The 24,903-nt window shown below is 42.1% G+C and overlaps 1 protein-coding gene across 2 annotated transcripts in view; it reads right to left on the reverse strand.

Moving 5' to 3' along the window:
* The window catches only part of SIL1 (SIL1 nucleotide exchange factor), a 246,991-nt gene that overhangs the window by 63,527 nt on the left and 158,561 nt on the right, over positions 1-24,903 (reverse strand). For both annotated transcript variants that reach the window (XM_079917704.1, XM_079917705.1), the window contains exons 5-7: positions 18,464-18,563; positions 9,893-10,084; positions 3,929-4,050 (exon numbers count right to left, since the gene is read on the reverse strand). In XM_079917704.1, the coding sequence (XP_079773830.1) occupies positions 3,929-4,050; positions 9,893-10,084; positions 18,464-18,563 (414 nt within the window). The remainder of the gene's footprint in view (positions 1-3,928; positions 4,051-9,892; positions 10,085-18,463; positions 18,564-24,903) is intronic.

A 24,903-nucleotide genomic window follows, 5' to 3' on the forward strand; every position in this document is an offset into this window, starting at 1 on the left:
TCATCATGAGATGAAATCAGGTCACAGAAAGACCACTGAAAATATCTGACTTGAAGAAAGGAGAAAGGAGAAAGGGAAGGAGGGAAGGAGGGGAGGAGGGAGGGAGAGGGAAGGAGAAAGGAAAGATGAAGATGCCAAAGGCATCAGACTCCTACCTCCCTATCTTTACATATCTTCTTATGCAAGAGACTGACCTGCCTTGCACATGGGCAACAAAAACATGGGCAGCAGAAAATGAATGTGTGTGTGACCCATAATGAGTGGGAATAATATTTTAAAAAGGGAACAGACTTTCAGTGGCCAGGTAACACTGAGTGGCCACGTCAATTACATTTATGTCAACTCTTTCTTCTTGATCTTGGATTAACTGCTTCACATTTTACACCACGGAAGAGATCTCTCCATCCACAGAATGTATGTAGAGGCCTGATGAAGCAATTAACCCAGGTAGGCAAATAAATACCCTCATGAAGCAGCAAGGTTAACACCAAGAGATATACGTGGTAGAATGCAAGCTCTTAATAGAAGAGAAAATGAGGAAGACAAAGGTCTGCACTGTAAAAACAAAAGAAAAAGAAATGCCTTATAGTGAAAACTCAGAGTAAAAAGGACACACGATGAACATGATGATATACCCCACATCACTGACAGGTACTTTATAAGCATTTTCACAAGACTTATTGTATATTATGTTCTTTCATATTCATTCAGTCTTATGAAATGCAGAGGAAACCTATTATTGCTTCTAGCTAACAAATGAAAAAGGTGAGGCTTAGAAAAGTGAAAATCCCTTGCCCATAGGCAAACAACCAGGAAATGATAGAGACTGGACTTGAACCTAGATTTTCTGACTCTAGGTACAGCGGTCTACCTAGTCCTCCCAAACAGTCAAACATCTGGACTGACTGAGCAATATTCTTGCTCATCAGCAGAAAACTGGAAGGAATGACTTCTAAACAAGATCCCCAAACCGTGAGACTCCATGATTCCAATGTGCTCACTACCCCTTGAATGCCCTCTTGACAAAGAACAAACTCACACAATCACTTTGTATGTGCACATATGCAAACATGCATGCTATGTGTGTGCACACCTGCATGCTGAGGGCAGGTAGGGAGCTGCGGAACCAATACTTAGGACATCAAGAATAATTAATGAATATCTGACTAGACCACTGAAACCTGCCTCTCTGCATAGAAATATTTTTAGCTTGCATCAAGTTCCTCTTTGCATAAAACACTGACATTTTCGTGATGTTCAGGAGCCTGCTGTTGGCTTCCAAAAGCTCTGGCACTATACCATGCTGTCACTGTAACTGCCCTCCAGTGAGCCATCAAAATCCTGACTAGAACATTTTTGAATACAGCAGTTTTCTTGCCACCAAAACACTAAATTGCAATATTTTATATTTATCTCTATTTAAATTTTAGTGATGCCACATAAATGTTAACACGGTCTTACACTAATACAATCACGAAAAAGTCTTAGTAACACCACATACTGGCACAGACCCCAGATGAGTTATGGCTTGCTAAGCAGGCCCAAAGCATGCTTCTCAAGTCACTTAATCCCCCTTAACTAAGATGTGACATCAAGATGTTTCCCCCATGAAATGTGTTTCCGGAAGCAATGGCAAAGTACACACAGAATCATTTGTTCACATTCAAAGTAGAAAGAAAGTATTTGGGATTACAGAAAAGATTACCCAAAAGGGTCTGGGGGAGAGGTTAATAATGTTTGAATCAATTATTTTATGGCGTGAGAAACAAAAAGTGAGCCTCAGTAAGTTCTCAAGCCTCTAAAGCCTTATGAAGATAAGGACCTTAACTTTTCCAGGGCTGAAATCACAGCTACCAATGACAAATTCACATATTCTTCACCTTTCCAGTGCGTGCACAGGCAGTGATATCCCTGCCTGGCTCTGGTAAATCAGAGCAAGGGAGATATGCCCTGGAGTCCACAGGACAACCAGGGGTTGAAGATGAGGCAGGTAAGCAATAAGGGAAACAAAGGCCTGCAGTGCCCTCAACCTCTCCCCATGGAACAATTCTTCCAGCCTTCCTAGCTTTGCCCCTCAATTTACTAAGAAAAGATGCTTAAGTCTTTGAGAATGAGAGGGCATCAGACCGATACTCTGATTAAATAAAGATAAGCAGAGATGAAAGGCAAAGGAAATCTTTTCAAAACAAAGATTCCTGTCCATCAACAGAGGAATGGATAAAGTAGATGTGGTACATATATACAATGGAATATTACTCAGCCATAAAAAGGAACAAAATTGGGTCATCTGCAGACGTGGATGGACCTAGAGACTGTCATACAGAGTGAAGTAAGTCAGAAAGAGAAAAACAAATATTGTATATTAACATATATACGTGGAATCTAGAAGAATGGTATAGATGAATTTGCAAAGCAGAAACAGAGACACAGTCGTAGAGAACAAATATATGGATAACAAAGGGAAAGGGGGGGTGAGAGGAATTGGGAGATTGAGATTGACATATATACACTACTGATACTATGTATAAAATAGATAACTAATGAGAACCTACTGTATAGCACAGGGAACTCTACTCAATGCTCTGTGGTGACCTAAATAGGAAGGAAATCCAAAAATGAGGGGATATATATATGTATACCTGATTCATTTTGCTGTACAGTAGAAACTAATACAACATTGTAACTATATTCCAATAAAAATTAATTAAAAAAAAGATTCTAATGGTAAAAATGTTCAGAATAGCCTTTTTCCTTCATCACCACAATCCCTGCATGCAAGCGAGGCAACACTTAATAGGAACCACACGTGCCCTTAAAGCAAGAATCAGAATACTCGTTCCTGTTGTAGAGGAACAAATGGTCCTAGGAACAGATTTTCAAAAACAGAAGGAACTATAGCTCCAATGGACCAACTACAGCTTGAAGACATCTTGACTTTTTTAGGATGAGTATAATGATGAGGTGTTCAAATCTCTTTCTGTATCCACTCTTTAGAGATGTTCATTTCTCTTGCCTGATCAGTCTTCTAGCATAAGTCAGGCTAACTGAAATTTAAACAACTCCCAATCCAGAGAGTGTGATAATCTGACTGCATGTTGATTGGTTCCAGGCAACTAGGGGAAGACACATTTCCCCCCAAAAGGCCCTCCTTGGTCAGGTTCATCATTTATTCATCACCAGAGTAGCTCTACTGCCAAAAGGATCAGCTCTTAGAGTTCATTCCCCTTCCTCTCAACTACCTATGGTTGGTCTAACTTATAACTAGCTTTGAATAAAACAGAGAATGTCACCTAAAATATGTTATTAAATGTCCACACAGGGCTTCCCTGGTGGAGCAGTGGTTGAGAATCCGCCTGCCAATGCAGGGGACATGGGTTCGATCCCTGGTCCAGGAAGATCCCACATGCCACGGAGCAACTACGCCTGTGTGCCACAACTACTGAGCCTGTGCTCTAGAGCCCGTGAGCCACAACTACTGAGCCTGTGTGCCGCAACTACTGAAGCCCACACGCCTAGAGCCTGTGCTCCACAACCAGAGAAGCCACCGCAATGAGAAGCCTGCTCACTGCAACGAAGAGTAGCCCCCGCTAGCCGCAACTAGAGAAAGCCTGCACACAGCAACGAAGACCCAACACAGCCAAAAATAAATAAATAAAATTAAAAAAAAAAAAGTCCATACATATAAGATGAGGGGGAACCAAGAGTCACAGATGCTGACAACATGAGTGAAAATTCTTATCTACTTAGAATAAGGGCAGAATCAAATTCTTACTCTAGTTTCAATGGGATTACACTAAACTGTGGATAGAGATGTGCATGAGTTCAAATGTAACCTTCTTCCAGGCCAGTCAGGCCAAGAGTAAAGCTAGACTTCACCTGAAGCGTCCAAAGGATCCTGGCCAATGGGATGTCCATCCATTCTGCTCACCTGGAAAAGGCAGCCCCCAGCACAAACGCAGCATACTCCTTCAGCAGGGGTTCTGTGCTGTTCAGCCCGTTGATCACCACTTGTAGGCCACCGAAGGAAAGCAGGTCCTGTGCATTATCCATCTGCAACAGAGGCACTGCTTAGTACAGTACAGACATCAAGGAAAGAAGAGCCTTTCTTTTGGTGAATGTTGAAGAACAAACTAAAAAATCAAGTAAAAAGTGTCGGTGGCCTTTCTAATTAGGAAAGGGTTTGTAAAAAAAAAAAAAAACTAAATTTTTAAATAATCTTAAATTTGAGAATTCCTAATTCACCTAACGTGATTTATGAGCATCTGCGTGGGAACTGGCAGAAATGGCACCTAGCAATTGCTTATGCCAAACATGTCCTGGAAAATTCTAATACCGTAATGAGTCACAAGCTTACTCGTAATGTACAAGCTGTTAACACAAAGATCTGGCGTCATCAGCACTAGTAAAAGGCACTATGCTTCCTGTTGGTGTCCAGCCTCAACGCGGGCAGTAGAGGCAGCAGACACTTTTTAAAAAGCTGATTTTTAATTAGAAATCAGGGACTGTAATAGGAACTCTGTTGCAGGGAAAGGGCTGGAAAAGTGCTAGGAGAAGAATAACAATAGTACGCTTCTCTTCCCTCTTCCTCACTTTATAGTCTAAGGTTGACTGAATCTGAGGACACTCAAGATAAATCTGCACAAAAGTCTCTCTCTCAAAAGCTTTAGCTTAGGTCTGTGCTACTCACTAGTGGCTATTATTGGACAGTGCAGAACATTTCCACCATCCCATAAAGTTCCTTCGGACAACACTGGTCTAGGCTATACTTAAGGTCCAAAGCCCCAAGTCCAGACTCTGTCTCTTTTATTCTATAGGGAATCTCATTCCCCAAGCTTTACTGGTATCCTGGAACAAGACTCAACTTCCTCAGAAAGGTCACTGGATCCTGTTTTCCCCATGCAGTAGCTACAGTCTCCCTTGAAAATATCTCTGTTGCTATAAAAGCTGTCTCTTGCCTACATGCTGATCCCACTCTACAAATCCTCAGGAAAACTCAGGAAACTAGAGCCCAACAACAATGTGACTACTACCCACCTTTTTCCTCCAGATGCCCCTGAGCCCTGTCCTACCTGACTGTATCTTTCCAAACTGGAAGATGGCTCTAACAGACAAATCCAGTTTGAAGGGCTGTATTTGACTCTGCCTATGTTTTTAGAGAGGCCTAGCCCGTTTTTACCACTTAGAAGATCATTCTTATACTCAACCACAAGAGCAGGGGTTTTTGTCTTTCTGTCCACTGGTATAGGCCCAGTGATTACAACAGTGTAAGCATATAGTTAAGTGTTCAATAAATCATCATTAAACCAATGAATAAAGTTGATCAGAAAAAGATGTTACTGAAATAAACTCCACTGTGAGTAAAAAAGGCAATCTGGTGTATGTGTGTCAACAAAATGAATGGGTCGCTTGTACCACAAACCTAAAGAGATGGCCAATCCAGGGCCATGAAGTAAGCATGGAGTCTGCTCTGTCATAAGGTCCCGAAGCCAGGGTTGGCATTTGTCTGCCCTAATATGTCCTTATGAAGAGGAATGATTTACTGGGCCATAGCCCAGCTAACTAGGAAGACCCAGAGCTGGGTGCTTTGCTGACATAAGCACAAATAATACAGGACTTCCCTGGTGGTCCAGTGGTTAAGAATCCGCCTTCCAATGCAGGGGACACAGGTTTGATTCCTGGTTGGAGAACTAAGATCCCACATGCCGCGGGTCAACTAAGCCCGTGTGCACCGCAACTACTGAGCCCACGCACCACAACTAGAGAGAAGCCCACGCACTGCAACAAAAGATCCCACATGCTGCAACTAAGACCCAACGCAGCCAAAAAAATAAATAATAAATAAATAAACAAATAATACTTACTGAGTCTTCCTTCCTCACATACTCTGATTTTAAAATCTAAGAATTCACTACCTCTCCTTTGATCTTCCTTCCTCCAAGTTTTCTAGATATAAAACTCTGGCTCGGAGTCCTATAATTTCATGCCTGAGATGGCTACTTATCAAGGCTGGTATGAGTCCCTAGCAGAGCAAAACAACACAGCCCAGAGTCACAGAGGTTCTATTCTAGATTCAGTTTATCTTCATTACTACAAAGATAGTCCAGGGTATTATAAATGCTGACATTTATATAAGCACTTCAGCCTTTTCAAGATGTTTTCTCGTTTGTTATTTCACTGGAGACGAGGAAGAAAAGAGTCACTCTGCCTACTGCACACCCAAACTCCAAAATCTGGACCCTGCCCAGTATCACACAGGAGAAGGCATGACCAGAGCCTGGGTCTGGGGCCAGAACTTTTCCCAGGCTACCCTCAGGATTGGGTGGGACAGGTGGAAAGGAGCTCAAGGTAGAAGCAGGGAGCACATAAGGAAGGAGGCAGTAGGGAACTGTGCCAACACTCAGGAGGGGAAAAGGGAACCAGAAAACTGACAAGACAATGAGATAACCAAGAGAATAAAGAAAGGGAGAAATGATGGTAACTAACTGAGGAGTCACATGAGGGAAGGCAAATACACCACCCCAGGGTGGATGGGGCAGACAGTGGCTGTTCCTTATAAATAACTCACACACTGTTTCCACACATATGGTTTTGCTTTTCACAAATCTTGTTTAATAATTCAAACATGGCTGTGAGGAATCCTTGGGCAGATCTACTTTGGGTCCTTGAAGCCCATGGCTCCTCAAAACCGCCAATCAGTAAGTCTAGAATAGAAGTGGACTAAGTAAGTTCCTGGCAAGAAGAGTCCTATCTTCCTCAAAGCTCGTACTACATCACCCTAATTCCCCATCACAACTGGAACTTGAAGCCGAGCTATGTCTTCTTTAATCCCCTGGTGCAATCACAACTTAACACTGCTGCAGGAAGCCCGACATACCAGCCCAAACCACCTTATCCATATTTCTACTCAAAAGACCAATCACCCAAAACACTTATGACTCTTCTGCCAACAGATCAAGTTTGGTCTCCATGCGGGAACTAGTTCTTGGACTGACCACAGGCTAAGTTTGGTGATGTCCAAGAAACTGTTAATCCCACCCAGTGACCCATGAAAGCAGAATGGGTTATCAACCTAGAGATGACACTGCAGGGTGACCAAAGAACCTGCAAGGGAAATAAAATTTGTTAGGGCCCTGCTAGCCTCCTGTGTACTCACTCCCCCTAGGTAAGATAAGCTCTTATAAAAGGTCATTTGGCCTTTTATGCTGCAACTAAAGAGCCTGAAGCCTGATACCTAAAGATCCATCCAAGTATGTTAAGATGAGAAAAAATAAAAGCTGTCAACATCAGAGCAGGACTGAGCTGGCCAATAACCCCTAGGATCCTTAATCCTTTAAATATCTATAATGGAAAAGCTGTTGGAATTTTTGGTTTTTACCCTGGAGAGAAAGACTGGAAAGAGGAAAGAGAACCCAGGTCCATTTTCTTTTTAAAAGGATCACAGATCTGTTATTTGAGGCCTGAGAAAGAGTTATGAGCAGAGAGAGATGAAGAGGCCACCCCATAATTCCTGCAGATACAGTACACACTCATCCTCTCTCAACACAAAGGCTGGCAAAATCCTAAAGAAAGAATGTCTTTTAGTCTAGTTTATAGAGAACAAGGACGCTGTCGTGCGTGGGAAGATGCTGAAGATCTATGTCTTGATGAAGATCTCAAACAAGCCTTTGATTATGATTACACAGACTTCCCAGGCCATCATCGCCCCTAGTCTGGATTACTGCAATAGCCTCCTATCTGGTTTTCCTGCTTCTACCCATGCACTCGGCCTACAGACTAATTCTCAACACACAGCCAGAGGGATCCTTTAAAAGTAAGTCAGATCAAATGCTTCTTCTGCTCAACATCCTCCAAACAGTGTCTGTCCAATTTCATTCTTTTCCACAGCCAACAAGGCGCTCCATGATCTCCCTTCCCTTATCTCTCCAAGTTTTACCTACTTCCCTCCCCCTTCTCTTAGCTCCCGCCACATTATTGTACCCCAAACACACTAGACATGCTCCCACCTTTAGGATTCAGTACTTGCTGTTGCTCCTGTCTGAAATCTTCCTTCCCAACACTGCCAATCCTTATCCTGCTCTACTTTTTATTTTTGAATAGTACCTATCACCTTCAAACATATTATATATAATTTACTTGTTAGTTATGTTTGTTGTCTATCTGCCTCTTCTAGAAGGTAAGCTCCAATTTTGTTCACAAATGTATCTTAAGTGACTGGAACAGTGCCTGAAACTTAACAGGCGTGCAATAAATTAACTTATTCAATAAGTGCATGACCTCTCTTGGCTCCTTCCACTTATATCCACCTATTCTCCTCTGAGCTTCATTCAGATGGCACCAGTATCCTGTGAGTAGCAAAAGGTTTAGAGCACAGAGTTTAGGGTCAGACAGATCTTGTTGCAAATCCCAGCTCTACACTCACTAACTGGCTGACCTTGGGCAATCACAAATGTGACCTGTGCTTTATTTGCCTCAGTTATAAAATGGGATTAACAGTAGTACTCCAAAGGCAGGTATGGAAGTCAATGAATTAATGTGTATAAGGCACTTGAATATGTGCCTAGTATATGATAATGCTCAATAAACATTAACTATTACAATTATGGCACAAGTCTGATCAGTCATTTCCCTGCTTCAAACTCCCCAATGGTTCTTAGGATCAAGGATAAAATCATGAAGAGAATGATTTTCCAAACCTCACCTCTCTGACTCCGTAACCTTTCCACTTTATCTATGCCACCCCACCCACTGGTCTCTGTGCTCCAGTCACTCCAGTCTTTTCCAGGTCCCCAATCTCACCAAGTTCTTCTCTGACTCAGAATTTTTGCACATGCTGTTTCCTCTGCCTCTAATGCTCTAATACAATGGGGCAAACTTTTCCTGAAGGGCCTGAAAGTAAACATTTTTGGCTTTGTGAGCCATGTGGCTCACTGCCACTGTAGCAGTAAAACAGTCAAAAGCAATAAAACAACACATAAACAAATAGATGTGACTGTGTTCCAATAAAACTTTGTTCACAAAAGTGGGCCATAGTTTGTCACCCCCAGTTCCAATCTCCCCTCTTTGCCTAGTTAACCCCTAATCATCCTTTAATGCTCAGCCTAAATGTCACTACTTCAGAGAAGCCTTCCCCAACTAGGCTAAGTTCCCCTGTTATATATTCACACATTACCCTCTGGAGCCCTTATCGCAGTCTTAAATTATCTCATTATTAAATTGTTAATTTTTTCATTGTTCAATTGTTCATTATTTAATCACTCTCACTTCCAGACTATAAGCTACATGGAACAAGTACCACATCTATTTTACCTCTGCTGTATCCTCAGTGTTGAAAAATTAAATGAAGTAACACTCCAAATGAAAAAGAGCTTGCCTCTGGTCTGTAAGAAGATATCTTACTACAACAGATATTGGCCTAGATTAAAAATGCTATATACCAGGCTTCCCTGGTGGTGCAGTGGTTAAGAATCTGCCTGCTAATGCAGGGAACATGGGTTCGAGTCCTGGTCCAGAAAGATCCCACATGCTGCAGAGTAACTAGGCCCAGGCGCCCCAACTACTGAGCCTGCGCTCTAGAGCCCGCGAGCCACAACTGCTGAAACCCGTGCACCTAGAGCCCATGCTCCGCAATAAGAGAAGCCACTGCAATGAGAAGCCCGCACACCGCAACGAAGAGTAGCCTCCGCTCACCACAACCAGACAAAGCCCGCGCGCAGCAACGAAGACCCCACGCAGCCAAAAAAAAAAAAATAATAAATAAATATTTTTTTACAAAATGCTGTACACCTTGAGAGAGAAGGAAAGATGGTGACAATATTTTCGTAGGGCCTTGGGCAGGGGGTGTTATTTTTTGGAGCTGTTAAAAGTCAGACTGACAGTCAATGAAATATAATACCTGATGGACATAATATTCAAGATCAAAGAGTGCCGCAATCTTCTCTTCCAGGCTGGAGTTGGAACTATTGAACTTGTTGATCAGTCGTACCATAATCTGCATGTCAGTCTCAATGACAACATTCAGCTCCTCAAAGTCCTTCTTCAGCTCCTCAATGGGACGGAACAGCCGTTTAACTTTGGCCTGCCTTGCCTAAGGAGAGTAGCAAAGAGATGGTTAATCCTCAGTTGAAGACATCTCCCCAAGACTCCTGTGGTCTACCATGGATGCCCATCCTCAAAGAACTGCTGCTCTACGAGGCAATCTTCTTTAATCTGTACTATCAAAAGTCCTGATACTTTCCAAGATGCCCAGAGAATAGAGAGCCCTCAGAGTCTACCCATGTAGCCCTCTGCCCCAAGAACACACTCAAGATTTTCCAAGGTTCACCTAACTCAGTATGCCTTCCAATGTTCGGAAGAATGTCAAGTCTTCTTTTTGTAATCACTGAGGTCAGGGGAAGCAATGCAAGCTCACTCTCCAACCCCTAACCTCACGCGGGAAAGCTGAGGTCTAAGACGGAATAATCCACACCTTGGTTCTCTTTCTTCTACAATCATAGGATATCTTTGCTTTGCCCCTGCCCCATCCAGCAACATTTTAGGGAAACCCGGATGGAGGAAACTGTGGGTAAAGAGCTGTCAGAGTGGGAGCAATTTGCTGATGAAAATTAAATCTCTGTCATTACTGTCAATCTAACTACAGGTGTACAATTTGTTCAACTTTTGAAGTAGCTAAATTACTGTATGTACTATAATCAAGTCTCAAACAATTTTTGCTCAGTCCCTCCCCAACCCCCACACATATAAAGATTTTAAAATGAAGTTATGTTGGAGGTGAATAAGAGGCTTTAATTAGATATTTTATACATGTGATACTTTCTGTTTTCTTCCCAATTTTAGAGGATAGTGCTTATAAAGAGAGTCTGAAAGGTCATAGTGGCTTATGTCTCTATCTTCCAGGAATAATTAAAAGGCCCGAATATTTATAAAAGGCAGGATGATGAGCAGCTGTCAGCTCCAAATTGCTCATCTATTACTTGTGGGTTTTCTCTCCAGTTACAAGGACTCCATAGAAACACCAACCAAAGAAATGAATCAGTCTCTCTTAAAAAAAAAACCAAGTTCCTAGCAGAGCAATCACACCTATGCGATGCCATATTCTCCTTTAGGCTAAACAATGAAATGCTCTCCTTACACCCAGCTAGAGGACTCTGGGTGGCTGCCAAAGGCCAGGCAAAGAGGTCTAGGAAAGCTGAGTCACTGCCTAGAGCTGTGGGATGACAGACAAGTGAGCAGGATAAGAAACTAGTCACCTCTGCCTCACAAAAATGATGCATGCCTGGCCCTTCGGAAGGCCTTTAACAAAACAAAACTTTAAATTTTGCAGTAATTATAAACTCAAAGGAAATTACAAAAATAATACACAGAGTACTATATAGCCTTCATTCAGCTTCCTCCGATGGTAACATCTTATGCAATAACAGCACAATGTCAAAACCAAGAAAGTGACATAGGTACAATACTATTAACTAGACCACAAGCCTTATTCAGATTTCACCAGCTTTTACATGTACACATTTGCATGTACGTGTGTGCATCATTCTCCACAATTTTATCTAATATACAGATTCATAACAGAACAATCAAGTTACAGAACTGTTCCATCACCATCAAACAACTCCACCGTAGTCCTCTATAGTTGCACCTCATCCTCTCATCCCTTGCCTCCTGTCCCTATGCCCTGGCAACCACTAACTTGTTCTCCATAACTATAATTCTAGCATTTGGTGAAAGCTATACAGACAGTTACACAGTCTGTAATTTTTTGAGATTGGCCCTTTTACTAAACTTAAGGCACTTGAGATCTATCCAAGTTACTGTAAATATCAATGGTTTGTTTCTTTTTAATGCTGAGTAGTATTCCACTGTATAGATGTACAGTTTGTTTAAACATTCACCTGTTGAAGAATGTTTGTTTCCAGGTTTGGAGTATTATGAATAAAACCGCATGAACATTTGTATAAAGCTTTTTAAAAAAATAAATTTGGGGGCTTCCCTGGTGGCGCAGTGGTTAAGAATCTGCCTGCCAATGCAGGGTACATGGGTTCGATCCCTGGCCCAGGAACGTCCTACGTGCTGCAGAGCAACTAAGCCCTTGTGCCACAACTACTGAGCCTGCGCTCTACAGCCCGTGAGCCACAACTACTGAGCCCGCGTGCCACAATTACTGAATCCCACGCACCTAGAGCCCGTGCTCTGCAACAAGAGAAGCCATGACAGTGAGAAGCCTGCGCACCGCAACAAAGAGTAGCCCCGCTTGCCACAACTAGTGAAAGCCCTCACACAGCAATGAAGATCCAACACAGCCAAAAATAATATAAAATTTAAAAAATAAACTTAAGTTCTTATTTCTCTGGGATAAGTGCCCAAGAGTGCAATTGCTGGGTCATAATGATAAGCATATGTTTGGTTTTATAAGAAAGAGCCCAACTATTTTCCAGAGTAGCTGAACCATTTTATATTCCCACTAACAATGTATGAAAGATCCAGTTTCTCCACATCCTCACTAGTATTTAGTATCATCATTTAATAGTAATAGATACTGCTATCTATTACTATCTATCTAATAGATAGTATTATCACTAAATAGTAATAGATGTATAGTGATATTTCATGGTGAATTTAATTTGCATATCTCTAACATCTAATAACATTAAACATTTTTTCATGTGCTTATTTGCCATCTACATATCCTCTTTGGTGAAATGTTTGTTCATGTCCTCTTCCCATTTTCAAATTGTTTGTTGGTTTTTACTGTTAAGTTTTGAGGGTTCTTTATATGTTCTAGATAGATGCAAGTCTTTTATCAGATAGACAGTCCTTGCTTTGTACAGATCTGATATGCACCAATTTCAACCGCAGTTTAAATAATACTAGTCTCCCAACATGACTCAAACTTCAGTTGCCATCAATATACTTAACTTTAATTGCATTAAGTACCAACTTTGCTGCTAGCTCTTCAGTCCATAAATCACTATGTAAATAACATAAATGCCAATCATGAACAGTGGCTGATCACATTTATTTCAAAATCTGACAGTGAACTATCACTGTGCATCCATTATGCAGTTCACACACAGATGTCAAGTGTGTGGTTATATGGCTTCCTCATCCCCCAAGGACAAACCCATGTAACATTTCATAAAAATGGATAATCAAAAGAGAGAACTGATCAACAAAGTTGAAAGCGCAGCAAAGAAACAAAAAGTGGTAACTCTGGTAGTTGAACATATATTACTAAACACACATGGAATTACAGATGATGTCATAATTTTTGCTACAACTATCAAAATAATTTTAAAACTTCAAGAGAAGGATAGTCTATTATAGTCTCCTTTATTTTTATTCACTTCACTGTTCTTTCTTCCCAATGGTCCATGTTTTCTTCTGTTATTATTTCCTTTCTCTTTGAAAAATATTCTTTAGTCATTCTTTTAGGTAGGTCTGCTGGTGATAAATTCTTTTAATTTTCTTTTGTGTGAGAGTGTCTTGATTTTCTCCCTGACACTCCTGAAGGAGATTTTCATTGGCTACAGAATTCTGAGTGAACAATTTGTTTTTTTCAGCACTTGAAAAATATGCCACATATTTTTGGCCTTGTGATTTCAGATGAAAAAGATGCTGTCATTCAATCATTATTCCCTATTGATAGTATGTGGTTTCTGTCTTGCTACTTTCCAGATTTTTTTTCTGTCTTTAGTTTTCAGAAGGTTGACTGTGATGTGTCATGGTATTGATTTCTTTGAATTTATCCTATTTAGAATTCACTCAGCTTCATGAATCTGTGGGTTTATATCTTTCGCCAATTGGGGGAGTTTTCCATCTTTATTTCTTTGATTATTTTCTCAGCCCAATATTCTTTCTCCTCTCCTTCTGAGACTCTGTGACACAAATCTTAGATTTTCTGTTATAATCCTACAGGTCCTTAAGTCTCTGTTCATTTTTTTTTCAATCTGTTTTCTGTTACTTAGATGACTTTTTATCTGTCTTTAAGTTCACTGATTCTTTTCTTTCTCATCTCTATTCTACTAGTAAGCCTATCCAGTGATTATTTTTCTAATTTTCAGTTGTATTTTTCAGTTCTAAAATTCTATGCTGTTCTTATGTCTTCTATTTCTCTGCTGAGATTATCATTTGTCTCAAGAGTGTACATAACTGCTTGAAGCATTTTTATGATAACTGCTTTAAAATTCTTGTTTGATAATACCAACTCCTGGGTCATCTCACTGTTGGCATTGGTTAATTGTCTTTCCTAATTCAAGTTTTGATTTTCCTGGTTCTTGGTATGATGAGTGATTTTTGGTATACTAGGCATTTTGAGTATTAAGTTATAAGACTCTGAATTCCACTGAAACTTCCTTTACAGTAGGCAGTCACACTGTTTAGGTTTAATATGTTGGTTCTGGTCTTGTACAGTTGTGACCCCAAGACAATTTAGTTTTCACAGAATTTGCAGTGTTATTTTGGTCTGCTTCCTGTGTGTGCTACCTAGAGCTAATCTAAAAACATGGGCAGTATTCTAGTTCCATTCTCAAATCTGCTGTGTTAATTCTGGTCAGTTTCTTTTGTGGGTTACTAGGGAGCATTCCCAGAACTTCATATGCAAAATTCCTTTCTCCATCTCCCTTCCCTCCAAAACCCTACCACCACTCTTCTTGTTAGGAGAAGGAAGAGCATCACCTGCCACTGCTGCACACTCAGCATTGGGAATGGAAGCCCTTCCTTGGCCTCTACTGACATCACCTTGGCAGGGTAACTGAAGCACTGCCTCATCACTGCTGATCTGAGGGTAGAAGTTCGGGCTCCTCACTTATCCCCATTAACACTGCCCCGGAGTAGAAAGCCGAATGCTGACTTACGCTGCCTTGTTCCCACCAGATGGAAGGTAGAAGTACAGACTCTCCATTCACCAGCCCTCTGGCATCGATGAAGCTAAGAGAAGTGAAAAACTACCTTGGTGCTGCCAGGGAGGGGACAGACATTCAGGTTTCCTTCTTAGCCTCTGCTGACACCACCCCAACAGAAAAAGCAGCCTGCTACACGCATGTGAAGGGTGAAAACCAGGCTCCACACTTGGTCTCTGCTGGTACTACAGCAGTGGGAGAAGCAGAGAATAGTCTTCTACCACCGGGCAGAGAGTAGAAATTCAGGCTCTCTGCTCAATTCTCCCTGACACCACCTTGATTGAGGTAGAAGAGCACTGCCTCACACCATCTATTGCCACCAGAGGGGGTGCAAGTTCAGGCTCCCCACTCAGCTTCTGCTGACACCACTCTGGTGGAGGAAAGAGAGTACAGCTTTGCTATATTACACCAAATGGGAGGTGGAAATACAAGTTCCCCATTCAACTCCCACTGGCACTAACGGAGGTCTTTGGCTAAAGCAGAATAAGTATTGTCAAAAAGTTTTTTGTTCTATTAGGCTGCCCTTTTCCTAGTTCTATCTTATGAAGAGCAGGCCTTTCTTAGGGCCTTTTCTCTATCTGTACCTGTTGCTATTTCCAAGATACGGGCTTCTCCAGTGCCCATTCTGGGATACAGAGAGGGCAAAAAGAAAGCCAAGGAACTCACTGCCATGTCATCCCTGAAATTCCAAGGTCCCTATCTAATCCACCTTCTTCTTCTCACCTTTAAAGTCTTCTTATATTTGCTTTTAGTATTATGTCCAGGATTTTTAGTTGTCCTGAGCAGGAAGAATAGGGAGAAATGAGTCTATTTTATCTTGTCCAGAATCAAAAGTTTAAGAAGGCCATATTTGGGGGACCTCCTGGTGTTCCAGTGGTAAAGAATCTGCCTTCCAATGCAGGGGACGCGGGTTCGATCCCTGGTCGGGGAACTAAGATCCAACATGCCGCGGGGCAACTAAGCCCACGCGCCTCAACTAGAGAGAAAAAACCCACACACCACAACCAGAAAGAGAGAAACCCACGTACCACAATGAAGAGCCCGTGCGCCACAACAAAAGATCCCACAGGCCGCAGTGAAGATCCCTCGTGCCACAACTAAGACCCAATGCAGCCAAAAATAAGTTAAATAAATAAATAAATATTTTTTAAAAAGAAGACCATATTTTTTAATGGAGCAATTTATAGGATATAGGTAAATAACAGCTGATGTGATAAAACATAAAGCATCAAGCAATTTGTATGATAGTAGGGGGATAAAGAGATCAGGTTCAAAAACAATGGCCCAAATGTGTTGGGTAAGACAGAGATTTTCCACAAAACAAGGGACTCTGGGGGCTTTGCTGGTGGCGCAGTGGTTGAGAGTCCGCCTGCCGATGCAAGGGACACAGGTTCGTGCCCCGGTCCGGGAAGATCCCACATGCTGCGGAGCGGCTGGGCCCGTGAGCCATGGCCGCTGAGCCTGTGCTCCACAACGGGAGAGGCCACAACAGTGAGACGCCCACGTACCACAAAAAAAAAAAAAAAAAAAAGCAAGGGACTCTGGGAAGGACTGATTCACTTAAATCTAATAAGTTACCAATGGTTATAATGGAATTGATGCCCTTCTCCCAAAAAAATAAGGTAAAAAAAATTAACTCAATTGGTTGAGATATGATACAATATCTCACAGTATTGTCTTTATAAATAGTAAAAGTACATCCTGTACTTGCAAGTCACCATGCAAAGATTTTGTTTAAAGATTGATAAACAAAAAGTATTATGGTATCTGCAGCCAGGAGCTTGAGACATGTAAGAAACTCCCCAACCTACTTCAAGTTAATTTATTTGCCAGTCCCAATGCATTGGCAGGGAGCTGAGTCAGTCCAGGAAGGATACAAATGAAAATGAGAAAAAGAACCTAGGACCCAGCACCTCAGTGAAGGAGCTAACAACCTAAGTGCCACAGAAGTAAAGAAACAGTGTGGCAGCCATAAGTCAGAAGTGGCAGCTGACTCAAATCAGCTGGTACAGGAGTGTCATATTTGGCTACCATTATTGGGATCTCCCCTTGCACAGGGAAAGAATTATTTTTAATAGCAAAAAAAACAGCAACTGAAAACTTAAATAATCTCTTGCTTTTACATTAAAAAATATTTTCATAATATTCATACTTTTCTACACTAACTGAATTAGGGGTAAGAATGTCATTAAAGAGAGCAAAGAGAAGAGACAGGGGTGCAGTGGGTCTTCCACCCACAGAGAAAACATGGAACAGGGGCCAACTTTTATGTTCCCATCTGCTCCATGTGGAGCTCATGGTGAGAGAATGAGTGGGAATGAACCCAACCCCTGGTCACAGGAATACCAATCTCTGCTCCAGGCACCTAAGCATGCACTGCTCTCCTCTGCTGGCCTCACCTTCAGCAGGTAGGGGATTTGCTTTTCCTCACACCTCTCCACCCACACAGTTAATACACCTGCAGTGGGATATAATTTTATGCATCACCTTCCTTTACCACAATTGCTGCCATCCTGCTACTCACCTTCTCATACCACATACACTCTCCACGTTGGGAGATGAGACTTTGGTAAGATGAGTAAAGACATGGAGACTTGGCCTGCATATTAACACCTCCTCCTGAGGTCCTCTCCAACACACACACACACACACACACACACAGTCCATCTGTCTCAGAAATACTTAGCTCTGAAGGATCTGAGGGACCTAAAGCTTCCTCCACTAACACACAGGCTGTCAAGAACCTGGTGTTGCCTTTCCAAGATACTGCCAGAATTCTGGGGTGAGGGCAGAGAAATATAATACAAAGCAAAGGGGCTTGTGAAGAGGAGAAGGGGGAGGGAGAACTTAGAAAGGTCTGCAAGGCAGACATTGGAGGAGGTTCTTTCAAGGACAGGACTCAAGCGGAAATGTAAAAACTGATTTGCAACATTCTCTGGCTATCACATGAGCTCATGATCCATCTAAGAATAAGACTTCATTCTGATAGGTCGGGATCCATGAGCCATCCCAGACATTAGAGGCGTAACCAAGGGGCTACAATTCTGCCTCTTTCTCCTTTTCAGTCCCTTAGCTTATAAACAAATTTAGAGCTGGAGGAAACCTCAGCCATCTGTTGTACATTTAAGGAATTTGAGGTCTGGAAAAGGTTTGCTATATGTTCAAAGGACTTGGGCCCCTTCCTTCCTGGTCTAGGTCCTCTGTCCTTTAAACTTGTGCCTAATCCAAGTATAAGTGAAGAGATCTGGGTTTTAATCTCTATTCCCCTCACTGATGTCTGTGGTAATGCAGAGTATGGCTCTCTCTGCTTTGTGCTTCAGTTTTCCCAAATATGTAATGGGAAGTTGGATTCTAATGTAAACGATGACAGAAAAGTTCCCAGCGTTTTTTTTAAGAGTCTGTAAAGGGTTACTTATTTGGCATTAACTTACTTGGCTCTTTAAATTATTTTATAATATTATTGTTATTATTATCCCATGTTCACTGCTAAAGCTTCAGGAGACAGTGATTCCCTTCAAGGCCATTCTGCAGGATGACATGAACTCACTATAAACAACATCACAAACCTTGTCTTCCTTTGAACTCTCCATATCTGCCCCCTCCTTGAATTTTGCCAGTGCACTCTTGAGGTCCTGAGATGTATAGGTATTGGTGTTGATGTCCAGCCTGTCCAAAGAGAAGTTGAGAGTCACAAGGGGGGCACCATCTTTCCCAAGAAAGAAAACCCCTCTGGGTGGCTGGCACTCCAAAGCCAGCTAATCCAGGCCAGCTCTAACTCAGAGCACACTATCCTAACTTTGCCGTGGGTCAACCAGAAGTCTAACAGGGTGATCTCACCTTGAAGCTAGAGGAGGAAAGAGCTGAAGATGGAGTCACTTCATGAAAGAGGAGAAAATGGCATAAGGCAGACAGAAGCCCACCATGGACAGAGAGCTCTCAACCAGCTACTTGGGCAGAACAAGTCTAGAATGACTGTGCGATGCTGCTCTCTCAGTACGTGCCAGAGTAAGACCTCCTGGAGGATGCTGGGCACAGACAGAGGAAATAACATATACCCTATTTATATTCTTCTAGGAAAGAGACCAACAGGGACCTGAGCCCCCCAAGTGTGTGCCTGACCTGATTTGACGGCTCAGTCTATCTTTACAAAAACAGGTTGGATAAATTCATACCCTTAAGACCAACCCCTGAGCACAGAGTACATGCAGGAGGTATGAGTCAACCTGACAAAGGAATGAGTTTGAGATACTGAGAACTAAAATCGAGGCCAGCCACCTTCCATAGCCAGCCTCCAAGGACAGGGAAGAAAGGAACCAATGTGGACATAATGTCAGGAACCTGGCAGAGACTAGAGTGGTATCCTCACAAAGAGCCCTGGAGCTGATCCAAGCCACAACAATTCATCTTGACTGCAGAGAAGGTATTCATGGGGTGAGGGGGTGGAAGGCAGGTTTTGCCACCAGCACTCACTTCAGTTAACAGAGGTAAGAAAAAGAGTGGTACATACAGACTAAGGGAAGCGTAGAAAGTGAGCTGTGCATGACAAGACTGTCCAGCTGGCAGGGCAGGGGGAGGGAGGAATCCAGATATCCCTGGAGATATATCAGAGGCTGGGGAGGAAGGGGCTACTGGACTACTCTCTGTTCCAGGCGAGATGAGTACATCAGTCTCATGGTCCAAGATCCTAGCCAGCCTCAGGTCTCATGAGAGGTACTCACTCAGTCTTTGATTCATCCTAGAGACCCCTTAGGGCCCTCAGAAAAACACTTGACTTCTTTAAACCCCAGTCCTCCTAAACTAATTAATAATAGCTAATCACTCCCACTTACAGACCACTTATCCATGTGTCAGGCACTATGTTAACCCTTTAGAAGTAATATTTCATTCAAATCATTACCACAACCCTACAAGGTAGGAAAGAGAACCCCCTTCCTGTCAGAGAATCACCCACTGCCAGCTGCAAGAGGATGCCATTGCCCTGACCCTTACCCCTAGGAGGGAGTTACGTATTTAGGGCTATAACTTGAGCAGATTATCTCCTCCTTCCTCCAATACTTGGTCAGGATTAATCCCGTCATGTCTGTATATCTGTTTACTGCCTAAAGTCCCATTCTTCAGGCTATCCATCATCACCCACTCTCAGCCCCAACTGCACACACAGAAGTGTGCACATGTGTGGGTACACATGAGTGTGTGCACATGCACAGGCACACATACAACTATCCTCAGCTGCTATTCTCACTTTATTCTTCACTGAGAAAAACAGATGTTATCAAGAACTCCCTCACCTTTCCATCATCCACTCTATACACCAACCTGCACCTAAATCTGTATTTTCTGCTTTCTCTACTATTGGAATGGATGACAGTGTCCCTGCCCCTGCTGAACTTAGGCTAGAGATCCCACTTGCCTTTTCAAAAGCTTTAACTCCCATAATTATACCACTCCCACCTGCCTGCATCATCAATTTTTCCTTTGATTGGATTATTCCCATCAGCATACCAACACTCCTTTGACTCCACAGTCTCTAATTATCATGCCATTTCCCTGCTCCTGTTCAGATTAAGTAAAACTTTATGAACACATTGTCTTCATTCACTATCCACACCTCCTTGAATGCTATTTACGTTGCCATATGCATTAACCTGGATTTTATTCCCACAACCCCACTAAAACTTCTCATCAAAATTCCCAGTAACTGATGGTCAAATCCAATGGACTCTTCACTAGTGCCATGTTCCTCAACCACTCAGCAGCATTTACACAGTTCACCCCTCCCTCCTTGAAACACTCTCCTTTCCCGGCTTCTTGTTGCCACACTCTCTGGGTTCTTCCTCTTCCTTACTCCTTCTCTGTCTCTTCTTGTTGGTTCCTTATCTCCTACCTAAATCCTATATGCTGGAACACCTCAGAGTTCAATCCTGGACAATCTTTTCTTCTCTATCTCTACCCTCTCACCTAAATATTTTAAAATATCTATCAGGCAGTGATGCCCAAATTTACATCTTTGACCCAAATCTCTTCTCTGAGTACCAGCCAGACTCCTGTACAACTACTGATATATCTTGGATCTCGGATATTTAATGGCCACCCCAAACTTATTACATCTAAAACATAGGTCTTGATAGTTCTCCCCATAAAACTGTCCCTCTCTCAATCTTTTCTAGTTCAATAAATAGTACCTTCAAGTACCTAGTTGTGCAAATCCCAAATGAGGCTTTACCCTGAACCCCTAACCCTACCCTTTTTCCAACCCCTACATCTAAGTCGTAAGCAAGTCCTATTGCTGCTACCTCCAAATTAAATCTCCAATTCATCCACTCTCCTTCACACACCATAGACTAAGCCACCATTATGTTTTGCCTGATCCACTTAAATGACATTCTAATCGTCTCTGTGCATCTTTTTTTGTCCACCTTCAATCTATCCTCCATATACATAGCAACTAGAATGATCTTGCTAAACTACATTGCATTAAATGACTCTCCCACCCCAAATCCTCCAATGGCTTTCCATTACAATTCTACTTAAATGAAGAACATTTAACATGCTCCTCAAAATTCCACATGATCTGGCCCCCTCATAGCTTCCCAATCTCATCTCATATTAGTCTTCTTCCTTCTCCTACCCTCTAGTCAACCTGATCATTTTCCTGTTTCTTGAACTTGACAAAGCCCTTTCCTTAACAAAGCCAGAAAATCTTCTTGTTTCTTCTGCCTGAAATGCTCTAACCATAAACCTATAAAACTAACCCTCTGCATGACTAAATGCCCCTCATACTTCAGGTCTCAGTTCAAACATCTCTTTGAGAAGGCCTTCTCAAACCATCCTATCTACAGTTACCTCCCTCAGGGACTTATCACCTTATTTCTTCCCTAGTATTTATTATAATCTGTAATTACCTTACTTGCATACTTATTTCTCTCTTTTCCTGCCTGCCAACCTCAATAAAGCTAGCATCTTGCCTGTTTTGTTTACTACTGTATCCCCAGTGCCTGGCACATAGGCACTCAATAGGTCTTTTGTGAAATGAATGAATGGAGTAAGTAAATGGTCCTGTCCTTGGCCCACTCCCTTAACTACTTACCATATTATACCGTGGTAAATGCTCAACCCAAAATGAAACAACTTGGATGCAGTTTGTCCCTTATCCCTCTAAACATAAGAGGATGACTCAAAAATCTGGTTGTTCCAAGGCAAAAATAGAGATGTACTATGGAGAGATTGACAGGGATACAGACTAAAACCAGTGGAGACGGCAATACCTAACACACAAAGAGGAAGAGGAAAACCTGCTGAGAGCCAACTATACACTGAACTCAGGTAGTGCCAAGAGAATCTTCTGGGACAAGTCAGAGTCAGGAAACCTCTCCCAGGCTTTAGAACCCACAGGAACTGTAGCTCTAGGTAGCAGTGTGGCCAGTCACACATCCAGCAGCTCTAATGGAGAAGCTGCCATGGATTAGGCTGAATGGACTATTCCCATCTCTCTCTAGCCAGTGGTTCTTTTTTTTAATTTACTTATTTTTATTTTTGGCTGCCTTAGGTATTTGTTGCTGCGCGCGGGCTTTCTCTAGTTGCAGCAAGCAGGGGCTACTCTTTGTTGCGGTTTGCGGGCTTCTCACTGGGTGGCTTCTCTTGTTGCAGAGCACGGGCTTTAGGCGCGTGGGCTTCAGTAGTTGTGGCACTCGGGCTCAGTAGTTGTGGCTCGCGGGCTCTAGAGCACAGGCTCCGTAGTTGTGGCACACGGGCTTAGTTGCTCCGCGGCATGTGGGATCTTCCCGGACCAGGGCTCGAACCCGTGTCCCCTGCACTGGCAGGCAGATTCTTAACCACTGAGCCACCAGGGAAGTCCTAGCCAGTGGTTCTTAACTTTGTGGGATCACCAACTTCTTTGACAATCTGATGGAAAGCTGTGGATCTTGTTCCCCAAAACAGAATTAAGTCAATAAGCAAAATATTATAACAATTTTGAAAATTAGCCCTGCCCTTTGGCCTATGTTCCCATTCCAGAACTAAAGAGGCAGGAAGACACTGTAAAGTGGAATTAAAGGAGCACAGGATGAAGTCCACTCCATGAGAAGGAAGTCACCACCAAAGGCAATCAGAGACTCACTGAGCTCACAGCACTGAACACCCACACCACCTTGTCAACGCCTTTGGGCTTCTGTTCAGACAGGTTTGCTGCTGGCTATAAATGCTGAGAAGGAAGAAGACATGTCCAGCATATCCTGGAGGCTATTCCAGGGCAGAGCCTTCAGAAACGTTCCAAAGGAGAAAAGCAAAGAGGCAGGAGTAGGGACGAATATTCTTCTCTTATGATGTCTCTACTACAGACCACATGGATGGCTCTGCTTTCTAGTATAAAAAGACAGGAGCAACAGACAAAGCGATAAGTGCTCCTACTGATGATCTATGGTCAGGTATTGGAGAAATCACTTCCCATAGTATTAAAACCAACAAATAAAAAGCTCCAAATTCATCAAGTTCCTAAACCAGGAAAAAATAGTCTTAAACCAGGAAAAAATAGTCTTCTTATTCAGAAAATAAGACTTGACTTAGATGTGAGAAAAGACTTCCTAAGTACTTTGAGACACTGAAAAATGTATGTATAAGCATGCTAGGGATGGAGGGAGGTTGACAGGGGTTACAACAACGAGATTTGATTCTTTCTTCGATGGTTCTGAGAAAATAATCATCATATAACCTGGGTTAATCCAGGTTCAGGCCTATATGGAGAGATGGGGGAAAGTAAAGATCCTTCCCACTTTGGAGTGACTATAAGGATGACAAATAGCTCCTTATCTATCATAATATAAAGTTGAATTTTCCAACAGTGAAAAATGCCCAAATCTGAATAAGCTACTTTGTGGGCTTGTGAGTGCCACATGGACAGGATGGATGACCTTTTGCCAGGTATATAAAAGAAAAGACTCAGGTAAAAATTGGGTCTCTAAGGTAACTTTCTGCCTCATATCTAACTGCAAAATATTGTTAAAATAATAAAAATCCAAGGACTGAGTAACACTAACCCCACTCAGTAATCCATGATTGATTCCCAATACTTACATAAATAGGCATATCTCAGAGATATTGAGGTCACTGTTCCAAACCATCGCAATAAAGTGAATATTGCAATAAAGCGAGTCACATAAATTTTTTGGCTTCCCAGTGCACATAAGTTATGTTTACACTATACTTAGTCTATTAAGTGTGCAACAGCATTACGTCTAAAAAAAAGTAGGTACCTTAATTAAAAGATACATGACAGGGCTTCCCTGGTGGTGCAGTGGTTGAGAGTCCGCCTGCCAATGCGGGGGACGTGGGTTCGTGCCCGGGTCTGGGAAGATCCCGCATGCTGCGGAGCGGCTAAGCCCGTGAGCCATGGCCGCTGAGCCTGTGCGTCCGGAGCCCGTGCTCCGCAACAGGAGAGGCCACAACAATGAGAGGCCCACGTACCGCAAAAAAAAAAAAAAAGATACATGACAAAAACCAATACAAACCAAAAAACCAATTACAATAGTAACATCAAAGATCTATTCATCAAAGAACTAATCACAGGATCACCATAACAAATATTAATGAAAAAGTTTGAAATATTGTGAAAATTACCAAAACGTGACACAGAGACATGAAGTGAGCAAATGCTGTTGGGAAAATGGTAGCAATAGACTTGCTCGACACAGGGTTACCACAAATCTTCAATTTGTGAAAAACGCAGTATCTGTGAACTGCAACAAAGTGAAGCACAATAAAACGAGATATGCTCGTATTAGAACAGGGACAGCAAACTATTTGTAATAATCAGATAATATTTTAGGCTTTGTAGGCCTTATGGGGTGATTTTCCTAACTACTCAACTCTGTCAGTGTAGCAAGAAATCAGCCATAGACAATACCTAAATGAGTGAGCATGGCTATGTTCCAATAAAACTTTATTTATGGACACCAGAATCTGAATTTCAAATAATTTTCAGTCATGAAATATTTTTCTTCTTCAATTTTTT

Source organism: Stenella coeruleoalba (genome assembly GCF_951394435.1).
Source record: "Stenella coeruleoalba genome assembly, chromosome: 3".
Taxonomy (NCBI): domain Eukaryota; kingdom Metazoa; phylum Chordata; class Mammalia; order Artiodactyla; family Delphinidae; genus Stenella; species Stenella coeruleoalba.